This window comes from Cynara cardunculus (genome assembly GCF_001531365.2).
Source record: "Cynara cardunculus var. scolymus isolate 2C chromosome LG 16, CcrdV1, whole genome shotgun sequence".
In the NCBI taxonomy this organism is placed as follows: Eukaryota; Viridiplantae; Streptophyta; class Magnoliopsida; order Asterales; family Asteraceae; genus Cynara; species Cynara cardunculus.
The window spans coordinates 161,176-173,194 of record NC_037543.1 but is presented as its reverse complement, the minus strand read 5'-3'; the positions used below and the strand labels follow the sequence as shown (position 1 = coordinate 173,194).

The 12,019-nt window shown below is 31.6% G+C and overlaps 2 protein-coding genes across 2 annotated transcripts; one reads left to right on the top strand and one right to left on the bottom strand.

Annotated features, from left to right (window-relative positions):
- Nucleotides 1-5,613: 5,613 nt before the first annotated feature.
- On the bottom strand, nt 5,614-6,498 carry LOC112529795 (ethylene-responsive transcription factor 5-like). Its single transcript, XM_025141201.1, has one exon. It carries the CDS (start codon nt 6,462-6,464, stop codon nt 5,907-5,909), a length of 558 nt encoding a protein of 185 aa, XP_024996969.1. The 5' UTR covers nt 6,465-6,498; the 3' UTR covers nt 5,614-5,906.
- Nucleotides 6,499-8,724: 2,226 nt separating this feature from the next.
- Nucleotides 8,725-9,537, top strand: LOC112529583 (ethylene-responsive transcription factor 1A-like). Its single transcript, XM_025140908.1, has one exon. It carries the CDS (start codon nt 8,725-8,727, stop codon nt 9,409-9,411), a length of 687 nt encoding a protein of 228 aa, XP_024996676.1. The 3' UTR covers nt 9,412-9,537.
- Nucleotides 9,538-12,019: the final 2,482 nt, after the last annotated feature.

Below are 12,019 nucleotides of genomic sequence, written 5' to 3'. Positions count from 1 at the left end.
TTTATTTTCAAAATGTATGATATATTAAAAAAACTATACGATATATAATATTAATCAAATTAAATATTATATTATATTTACAACCTTATAAAAACCAGTTCACTTTCATCCTCTTTTGTTTTTTTATGATACAATAATGTTCGAACTAAGTATAAAATGGGTCGGAATGATGGATTGATGGATGTGGACGCATATACAAGATATGTGGTTCGTGTTAATGGAAGACTTTCTTACCATAACATAGTTGAATAAAATTGTGTCTTATTGCAACTGCAAAAACGTTTTAAACCAACGACAAATAATTAAAAAATGTTGTATGTTTTAGTATGAAAGAACTGATTTTGATCGAACCTATTAACTAGTATCTTGATTGAACTGCCAAAAAGCACACACAGCATGAACATCTCTCGTCATTAAGGTTTCAACAACCACCTACTTGATGGGGTAAGTATCAATAATGCAAACATATGTCGATTACGGTCCATAATTTCAACAACTAAAAAGTATTAGGGCACGTTCCCTTGTCCCTAAGAGAAGTCCCGACCTCTTTTTTTTTTTTTTTGATCAACCTGGATATCCAACCCGCTAACCGAGCCAACTAATCCCAAGGCGACTACCTGCTTTGCAGATAGTCCGAAGTCACCGCATTTGAACCTCCGTGGTTAGAAGGAGATTTTTATTCCTCTTTGGATTTGAACCTGAGACATCCTAGTACTTTTTGACCATTGGAGTCAAGCTCAAACCAATCAGGCACCGCCTTTGTGGTTAGTCCCGACCTCTTTTGTTATTAATGGCAACCAATTAACATGGTGTTAGGACCAAACTATATAAAACATAAAATAAACAAATAAACAACCAAATTACACAATAAGATCGAAGAAACTAAAAGTCGTGTATTTTTTTAATGAAAAATCTCGAATTTGAGTATAGATAAAACAGACAGAGGTCTGAGAATTGCAGTGTCCTAACTCATAAGACGAAATTTCGTCCTCAATCGTGTTTCGTTTCGGACGTTGCCTAGAGGATACAACTATTTTATTGAACTAATAATATGTTCTTGATAAAAACATGAAAATTTCTTAAAATAAACGACTTCAAAATATACCTAGACTGTTTCCTTTTCCTTCGACTACCGGCCACTACAATAATATCAGCCTTATAAGACGTTAAATATGAAATGTCTTAATAAACTACTTTCTACAACATAAGCTAATTTATATGACCAAATAATTGTGTATCTTATGTAAAAGTTGTATAATAACTTGGTATGACACTTTTAGAAGTTTTAATAAGTTGTTTACGATATTCTTAAAATAAAATATCATATAGAAATTATTTTTACATGTCATTATTTGCGAATTCAGGGTCAAAACCGTGTCTTCACCGTTCTCCTTTGTTCTTTTCAACAATTCGTTAACATTAATTGAATATTTGGTAGAAAATACGTCAAAATCGATAATGAGCAGTTGAAAGTGGAAACCCCAACTCGACCTCACAACGAATTTCTCCAACTCGTTCCTTGTTCAATTTTCGTGGTTGATGACATATCTTATCTAATAATGGTTGATGACAATCACATCGTTTTCGTGTTTTTATGGTTGCAAGATGTACGTGTGGGAGATTTCAAAACTTTTGGGGGTCTAGCAATGCAAGTTCTTGAGCATGGACAAATCCAGAATTTTTTTCAAACGGTGACACCATTTAACTATAAGAAAAAATATAGGGGAAAATTTTCAAACGGTGACACCGTTTGATTATAAGAAACAAATATAAGTAATTTTTTTCAAACGATGACACCATTTGAAAAAGAAAATGATAGTAACAAGATTTGAACTTGGATCTGGAGTGGGATACAAGCTTTGTAAACCAACTCTACCAAATAAAATTTGTTTTCATTATAGTTTCAAAATACATACGGTAATACACAACAAATTAATACGGTTGCACCTAACTTATTTTACCATTTGACAAAATAATAATACGGTGACACGTGCCATCATATACACCACTATAAATCCGTTCCTGCTTTTGGAGTTTATTATTCTTCCATTCGATCTGTGAATCGTCTACTTCAATTTCATATGCTGACAATATTTTCCTTTGTATTTGATTTTGCTCCAGTTTTTGTTCACACTTGTATTTGGAGCAATGATATATACGATGTGGACATCATTTTTTATATAAATAAAACTAATTAATTAAAAATATATTTGAAATATTAGAGTAATTTCACATATTATACTTAACATGCTTTAATTGATAATTATATTAATTTCGTTAAAATCATATTTTAATTTCCTTTTCAAATAATATAGACCCGTATTACTCCATGTCATATTATTTTTGTAAAGTACACGTGGTTTGTCAAAAAATAACACTTTTAGTTTTTACAGTTTTGAAATTATAATATGACAATTATAGCTTGTAAAAATGTCTATGTTTAACCCCTCCCTCTAATTTACATTTACATTTTCTATAATGGAAAAATATGAAAGATTCAATTTTATCTATACTAATTTTTTATTTTAAAGCACATTAAACCAACAAAAGTTCATCTATTTTCAGGGGATGGAAATTTTCACCCTTGAATCAATTCTGATTAAATATCAATATAAATGAGGTGGAGCGACCATCAAGATGCATCAGATCAATTTAATTATAAAACACAGTTCATAGATGAACATGATAGTACAAATGATCAAAGATTCAAATTTTTTTATTACTCTTTTCATCATAATTTTCCTCTTGTTTAGTGTGTGTGTATATATATGTGTGTGGAGTTTCAAATGAGAACACCTTTATTTTATGAGAATGTGAAAACATCCTTATAATATGTGATAATACGCATGAAAGGACCCTGTGATTAGTGGACGATATGTTCTATGACTTAGGTCGCGCCAAATGATGTATGCGTCTATGATTTAGCATCACATGTGATGGTCTTGATGAATTATAGTATCATATCAACAACACCCTTATCACATGTAATAATACTTGTGAGGGGGCTTAGTGGTGTAAGGGCGACTTGGCTCTCAACCAATATCACATCGAAATCGTCTGTGTCTCTGATTTAGTATCACATGTGATTGTTTATAGTAAATTAGTGTTCTTGTAAAATGAAAGTGTTCTCGTTTGAACAATTCCATATATATATATATATATGATATATTTCAAATGCAACCATGTTCATTTGTACAACCAATACAACCCAATTAATTGACATATTCGTGAAAATGATGGGAGTTCATTTATTATGATTTGAATATTTACGAAAGATGACTAAAGTTCTTTAATTATAATCAATGTTTTATATTATAAAACAATCAAAACTTTTATAAAATTACATATTCATTAAATTAAATTAACAATTAAAATTAAATTATATTAATTATACAAATATAAATGATTACATAATAACTCATCCCCTTATATATACATATGAGAATTGGTCTGTGTTAATAACGGGATTTAGTGGCACGTTCACATGATCTTCACTCTTGAGGCGAATGCTGCGACAGGTAAATAATTAATTTAGTCAAAATGTAAATTGTTGACTAGACCAAGTCAAGAACGAAAAGTCAAAATAAATTGATGCAATTCACATGCTTTTCAGAATAAAAGTCAATGTCATAATTGACTAAACCATTTTCTTCTCGAAACTAAAATTATTGATTTTAGATAAATAATCTCATTTTAAGTAAAAGTAGATTAAAAATAAAAATTATTAACAATGTCTAAGATGTTATTTGTTTATCATTTAATAGTTTTATTAATAGACAATTTCTAAATCATCGAGAGATGAATCTTGTTTGCTAGAAAAAAAGTCTGCATATTAATAGTTTTAAACTCTCTGAATAATTTTATATTATGGGTCTCCTTTAACCATTCAACACCCTAATTTCATTGTAAGTAATTATCATACAATTATATTTCATTTTTCACTATATCATAAGCCTATTAATCATTCTGACCACTTAATCAATATGTACCAAAACAATTGCTCCTTATTTTTGTTGTTATTCACAATTCTGCTTTCTAAAATTTATTAAACCATTTTTCTGTTATATCAACTAAATTTTAGTCCACATTATGTTTGAGTTTAAGAACCCTATTATATATCCACCTTCATATCATGTCATATAGATATAAACCGAATACAACTAAAAATAATTATATATATATATATATGTGTGTGTGTGTTATTGTGATTTGTAGCCGTTATGAATATTCTATGAACAACTTGACAACCAGATTTTTTTGATAAGACCTCAATGTCTGTTATTAGCTTTTGAACAAACCTTGACTAATTATGATGAATGGTTTTAAGTTTGAATAATGACCAGTAGCTAAAGCAGAAATTACTAATGTGAATTTTGGTCTTTAAGAAAAATCTACGTCTTTTTAATAGGTCCCAACTAAGACCGATTGGAAACCCGACAAAGAAAGAGGGGTTGAGTTATAACAAGTACACCGAATGATGGTTACGAAACATGCATATGTCGATTTTAGAATATTCTTAGAATTTCATTTAATATACTTGAAAAACAAATTATTGAAAAGACTAAATTTATTTCATATCCTTCGCATATAATGCAAGCATGGTTTCATAAACGTAACTTTTTAATTTGTAACACCAGTTTTGCGTTCTTTGGATTCTAACGTGATTTAAAATATTATTGTAAATTATAAAATAAGAATAACAACTAAATATAATTTCTCCCTAAAAAATACAACGTTTATGTATGAATAATATATATATATATATATATATGTGGTATATTTCAAATGCAACCATATTCATTTGTACAACCAATGTAACCCAATCAATTGAGATATTTATGAAAATGATGAGAGTTCATTTATTATAATTTGAATAATTTATGGAAGATGACTAAATTTTATTAATTATGATTAATACTTTATATTATGAAATAAACAAAACTTTTATGAAATCACATATTCATCAAATTAAATGGACGGTTGAGATTGAGTTATATTAATTGTACAAATGTAAAGCGTTGTATAATAACTCACCCCCCCTCTCTCTCTCTCTCTCTCTCTCTCTATATATATATATATATATATATATATATATTACAATCACCTGCTATAATACATATGTGTACATAAATGGGCAAATAAACAAACTTTATTTATATTTATTGGAAACACATATGTTATGGGGAAAAATCCAGTATATAAAATATTATTACAATCAGATATATTAGGTGGAGTTTTAAAAATAATACCTCTATTTTATGATAATACGAGAATATCCTTATCACATACAATAATATATATGAGGGACCTAGTGGTATGTGGTGTTCTGCAACCTAGGTGGCGCCAAAGGTCTGATGCATCTCGGATTTAGCTAGTAAACATGTGATGAACTATAGTATTACATCAAGAAACACCATTATCACATGCGATAATACGAGTTACATAATCCGTAATCTAGGTCGTGCCAAAAAGCCGTATGTTTCTGTAATTTAGAATTCATATATAATGAAATTTAATATGATGTATGATTAACTATAGGGAAAAAAAAATGTTTCTGCATTATTTTCTCGTTTGAATCCTTCTCACATCGCAAAATTTGATGAAAACAAATTCTCAACAAAGCATTAAGCTTGTATTAAAGTTTGAAATCGGAATATTTATGTCAAATAAGACAAACAAAATTCGGTTTCATTGAAGGAAACCTCCGATATATGCTACTAACTTTCGTTTTGCATGCTCTAAATAATTTCTACAACGGCAAGGTCGACGGAGGAGAAACACCGCACACGACAGCTCCGATTAACTTCCAGACGGTCATCCAAGTCGACGACGACGGCATCTCTGGATCATCCACGGTCGTATACATCCACCATAAGCTAATTCCTCTCCATCTCCATTACATTTTCTTATCTATTCCTTTTCTGGCCTCCGTCATCCGTCTTCTGCAACTTCGCAACCTCAAGTGGAAAATTGAGAATCGCTTTGCTACCTCGCATCATAAACGCAGTTCTATCGTACGCCTCTGCAGCTTCAATCGCAGTATCAAACGTACCTAACCAAACTCTAGATCCACGGCGTTTTGGATCTCGGATCTCCGCCGCATACTTCCCCCACGGCCTCTGCCTCACGCCTCTGTACTTTCTCTCAGCTTCTCTCCTCGTAGCTGATCGTTCATCAAACTCCTGCCGCGCCTTTCTGGATCTAATTTCAATCGGATTCGAGGATACAAAATCGAGTATTTCAGGTTTTATGACTTCATTTTCCGAAAAATGACCAGTATTAGGGGTTTGATCGTAAGTAGTGGAATGATTAGTGAAATCTGAAGAATCACTGTGAGAGCTTGAAATGGAGCTAGAAGTGGTGCAATGATGGGTGAAGATTTGGTGGATAGGAGATGATTCGAATTCATCGAGAAGGTGTTGCCTGATGAACTCAAGAGCTGCAGCTTCATCAGGTGTGGCCATGGTTGGATTAGGAAAAAGCAAGAGATGTTTATGTATGAAATATATTCTGGAATGGAGTAGAAAGGTGAGTGGGAAGATGTATTTATCATGAAGGAGTCCACAAGATCAATGGAAGGAAGGTTCCAAACCACTTCTCCTTTTTCAAATTGATGTGATATATATGTGTTTTTACTTTTTACCCATAAAAAGAGGAAATTAATACCTGTGTTTTGATGTTTTTTATTAGGTTTTCTATGGTTTCTTAATTATTGTGGTATACAATTTGTCTTGGTCATGATTCTTCTTACTGATATCGTTAAAATAAAAATTCCTTTGTGGTCATGAAGGTTCAAATGCGGTGACTCCAGACTATCTACAAAGCAGGTAATCGTCCTGCGATTAGTCGGTTCGCATAGCGGGTTGGATATCCAGGTTAATAAAAAAAAAATCTGTTAAATCAAGGCCTATTTTTTAATAGAAAAAAGACAAAAAGACTAAAATGGTCATTGATTTAACCGGGTTAATTTTAATAGCGTTAGTCAAAAAAAGACCATGACCAAAACAAATTGAATACAACAAAAATCCAAAACCATAATAAACATAACATATGAATTACCAAAACCATAATTCACTCATGTAAAAATTTAACGGATCAACAATCTCTGTTTGACTTTGACCCGAACCGAACATATATTGATGGGTTCTAATAAGAATTTAGACGAAATAAATAAGACACACCATGGCCCATGGGCCATTTTCAGCCCAACAATAGATCAGACGTCTATGGGACTCGTATCCATATCCCTAATTTTGATAATGGATCTGGGCCCAATATTGAAGATGACATGCTTTGATCTTTTCATTTTCACCACATTTTATATTTTTTTGCTATTTATTATTTTTTAATTTGCAAGATGTAATGTATTTAGACATGCATAAGAAAGCCCAAGCCTGGTCAGGTCAAGTACAAACCAAACCAGAAAAGCTCGGGGGGTTAGGCTTGGTCTAGACCTGGCCTCAAAGTCATATCAGACTGAAATTTTGAGGCAACTTCGTGCCTAGTCCGGACCCAAAAAAGCCCATATAAAAAAGTTTGAAAACCCTCTATATAGCCGGCTTGGAAAAACTTGAAGATGCAATTTTTTCGACCAGACATCTTAACCTGGTTTTAAAAAGCACAAACCTTTTTTATTCACAGAGAACGGGCTTTGAAGACCCGATCCCAAGTCCGAAAACCTCCAATGAACAAGAAATATTGGTAAATGAAATATTATCGATATGATTAGTTCATACAAACTTATATGTATTTTATTGCATAAATGTTTTATACAAAAATTTGAAACAGAATCACTTTATACATATTCTAAAATTCATGATTTATTAAAAAAACTGACTTATTCGAAGGCACTAAAAGATTTGTCTCATAGTTAAACTTTAAGGTTCCAAAAAATTGATTGATATTATACATACCGGACTACCAGATGGTTTGAAAGTATCCACAATTTAAAACTTTTAACTTATGTAGATACTGATATTTAGTAAGAAAATACAAATTATAGATCAATCTAAACCGTTCATCTAGTCTAATGGATATTCAGTTTCATAAGTGTCTCGATTATTTTACAAATTAAAACGTTGATCAAAATGAATTATTCTAATCATCTTGTATAAATATTCAAATTATAATAAATGAACCCTCGTCATTTTCATAGATTTCTAAATTCATTGGTTTATATGAATAATAAAGTTTACAAATGATTAAGACTCGGTATTTTATAATATCATTTCATAAAAATATCTGAATCCAGATTTTAATTATTTATTTGAATGTTAACAAAAATCATCAACTTTTAGAAGGAAATTACGCATACAATTCACAGAAATTATTTGTTTGAAAAATCTTTTTTTCTAATTCATATTTTCTTTCCGGTAAGTACAACCAAATTAGCACAAAGTACAACCCCAAATCCAACGTTAGTAACAATGACGTCAGCCGTCCTCATCACATCTTGCAACTTGCAACATAAATTCACGTGCGTAAAAACCCTCCACCATGGATGACCTTCCAAGAAACCTCCATTTTCTTCATGTCAAACAAAGTTTGGAAACAATAATTATTTTTCTACAAAATTATCCGATTCAGGTGCATGAACCTTTCCTTAATTCCACACCTATATAAATCTTTTCATTCTTCAACTGAAAACCGTCTCAGATTTTGCTCAAAGTACACATAATATCAAATAATTCGATTCGATTTTTATTACTGATTCTTGTTTTGAAAATGATGGGAAATAATGGGTTTGATTCAGATTTTGCTCTTCTTGAGTCTATTCGCCGTCATTTATTAGACGATTCCGCCATTAATTCCGGCATTGGAGCTCCCCCGATGCATTGCCGGAGCACCACCACCTTGTTTCCTTGCTTATCGGAAACTTGGGGTGAATTACCCTTAAAAGAGAATGATTCAGAAGATATGTTAATCGCTCGATTTCTTCACGAAGCTTTGGATTTCGAATGCCTGCCGGCGCCGTCGAACTCCATCGCCAGTGTTAAATCCGAGCCGGAGATTTTGGTGGGATCGCCGGGAGTTTCTAGTTACCAAGGGGAATCGCCGCTGCAGAAAACGGCGGTGCAAGGGGTGGTCGAGCAGAAGGGGAAACATTACAGAGGTGTACGGCGGCGCCCGTGGGGAAAATTCGCGGCGGAGATTCGGGATCCGGCGAAGAACGGTGCTCGGGTGTGGCTGGGGACGTTTGAGACGGCGGAGGACGCGGCGTTTGCGTACGATACGGCGGCGTATAGGATGCGTGGTTCTCGGGCTTTATTAAATTTTCCACTTCGAATTAATTCCGGTGAGCCGGAGCCGGTTCGGATAACTTCAAAAAGAAGGGCAACGTCGCCAGCGAGTTCATCGGAGGATCGATCATCGAAGAGGGGAAAGAGAGTGGAAACAGAGACCCACTTGTAAAATAAGGGTTCCACGTGGCGAATAGCCATTGGTTGACGGAGACAGTGGCGAACCTTTTGTTCAATTGTCTCATGTAATGGTCGTTTTCGTAGATAAATCACAAATTTGTTTGTTTTTTTCTCTAAATATATTATTTTATTGAACATTAAATTTATAATTAATTTTAAGGATTATTCATGAGAAAAATGATTACAATGGATTTGTACCTTTTGATCCACTTTAATCTTAAACAAGATTAAACATTTTCATAAATTAAGTTTGATATGGGGATTGATCTGATACATCTTATCTTGGTGTATTTTATTCTAATATGCATCTAAGGGTGAAGATTCTTTCTTACATTTTTCATCTTAACTCTTTTTCTCACCGAAACCTAACTCTATGTATTTAAAAAAATGTTTACAAAGTTATGAACGATGCCATTATTTTGGTTAAGAGATTTTGATATGTTTTATTAATTGTATTCCAAGACGTAGGTCGTGTTTTGCAACCACGAGCTACCTTAATGTTTTTTTGCAACGTTATTTGAAATAGTTTTTTAATAAGTTTCTTAAGGTTTATCAAAGGGCCTTTACCTTAGCGGTATCATAGCTTTCACCTCTTAGAGGGTCAGGGGGTTCAAACATCACTAAATGTGATGAAGATGTGTGAATTTAGTTGTTACATTTGCCGTATATAAATATTACATACTTCAAAAAGAAGTTCCTTAATGTTATTTGAACTTTTTCAGTTATGTCTTTTATATTTTTACAATTAAACTTTTAACGTGACCTCTGCAAATTGATATATATTTTGTTAATTGGTATTTGCTAAACGTAATTAAATCCACCCTTTTTGTTGGTAAAAGAGGACGGAATCCTGAAAAAAATTATTCATAAAACGATAAAATTACAAAAACACTTAAGAAAGGCTTAGATCTAAAAACCAAAGTAACAACTACTTTGTCATCTAATTTGTCAAAGATTGCCATGTTGTGTTCCTTTAATTACATCAAGTTTACCAACACAGTTATTGGTAAATTAACTGATAAATTAGATGTTACTTCATAAGCTAACTATTAATAATAATCTATCTTTCGACTGATAAAGTAGTTGTTAGGTAAAAAAATCTAGTTATTACTTATAACTACTTGTTAGTTGATAAACTAACCAGGTTTAATCAAAATATTTGTAATAAAACTAGTTTATCGGTTAATTTACAGATAATCAGATATAATATTTTTTATTATTATTAAAAACATTGTTGCTATCAGTTTAGATTTCAAAGATTTTCCACTTATATTGTTATCAATAAAATATGTTCTTGATCCAATAATTCGTTAAGTTTAAGGAAACAATACTAAGGTTCTTAGAATACAACCGAAATTCGATTAAATTTAATAATTAAAAATATAAAATATGAATTTAATATAATATAATTTATTTGAAATAAAGAAAATAAGAATAAGAATGGGCGACTTGTACACCCACGTGCAAGTAGTAAATGCACGACTCATATGAATGCACACGAATGGAATGGAAGAGGAGACAAGACTACGGTCTCCTAAAGACTTGTATTGTTTTGACTTTGACTTCAATTTTTTTTATGGTTTAAAAAAATTAAAATAATAAATAATTTATTTGAGTTCACATCTAGCATTAGAAATTCTTATATATCATCTATATATCTAACCTCCTATAACCATCACAAACAACTCATAAGTTTTAAACACAACTTCTAATAGTTTCATTTAGAGATCCTATGAATGATTTTGTATCATGAGCTTCCTTTAATTATTCAGCGTTCTACTTTCGTTGTAAATAATTACCAAACAATTATATTTTATTTAACACTATATCATGAGAGTTTTTTTAAACATTTTGACTACTTAATTACAAACCATTTAACAACTGTCAAATCACCTCTAAATAGAATTGAACATAATTCTTTTTTGTGAGATACCAAACATTAAAAAATTACCTTATCAGCAGGAGGAGCGGATGTAGCATATAAAGGGTAAGGGGATGGGCCTCCATTAAAAACAAATTTTTCTTTAACTTTCTACCATCCTCCACTAATTTCTGGCATGTGCCCACGATTTGATTGAACGATTATAAAAGAAATTTTATTTTTTGATGTGATTATTGATTTGGAAAACTGAAGGTGTGGTTTATTTAAAATAGAAAAAAATAAATAAACGAAACGTAACGACGGTCCGAATGTTGCGTGCGACAAATGTGAACAGGAAAGTGTTGTAGGCATGGGGTCACGTCAACTGGTCAAACCAATATGCCCCTCACCATTTTCATTTTCATGGAACCATCCATTTTTTTTAAAGCAGAACTTGCGAAAAAAGCAATGTTTTAAATGGTTCGTTGTAATAGTTGTCATGATGAGTTGTGATTTAAGATTTATGTCTTACATCATGTTAAACTTGTGGCACGCCATGGTTTAATATGCGGTTTTTGTAACATGATATTTGATTTTTCTTATATTTTTAATGTCTTATTTATATGTAACCTAATTTCAATTGTTTAATATCATTAACTCATTGAGTAATGAGTACAGAACATATGTTTTTAGGGGCTTAATTATTTAAGGATCCTAAAATATGTGAGATTCGTTATAT

What these genes read in the sequence shown, in the direction of transcription:
- LOC112529795 (XM_025141201.1), bottom strand. Translation starts at nt 6,464, where the DNA reads ATGGCCACACCTGATGAAGCTGCAGCTCTTGAGTTCATCAGGCAACAC.
- LOC112529583 (XM_025140908.1), top strand. Translation starts at nt 8,725, where the DNA reads ATGATGGGAAATAATGGGTTTGATTCAGATTTTGCTCTTCTTGAGTCT.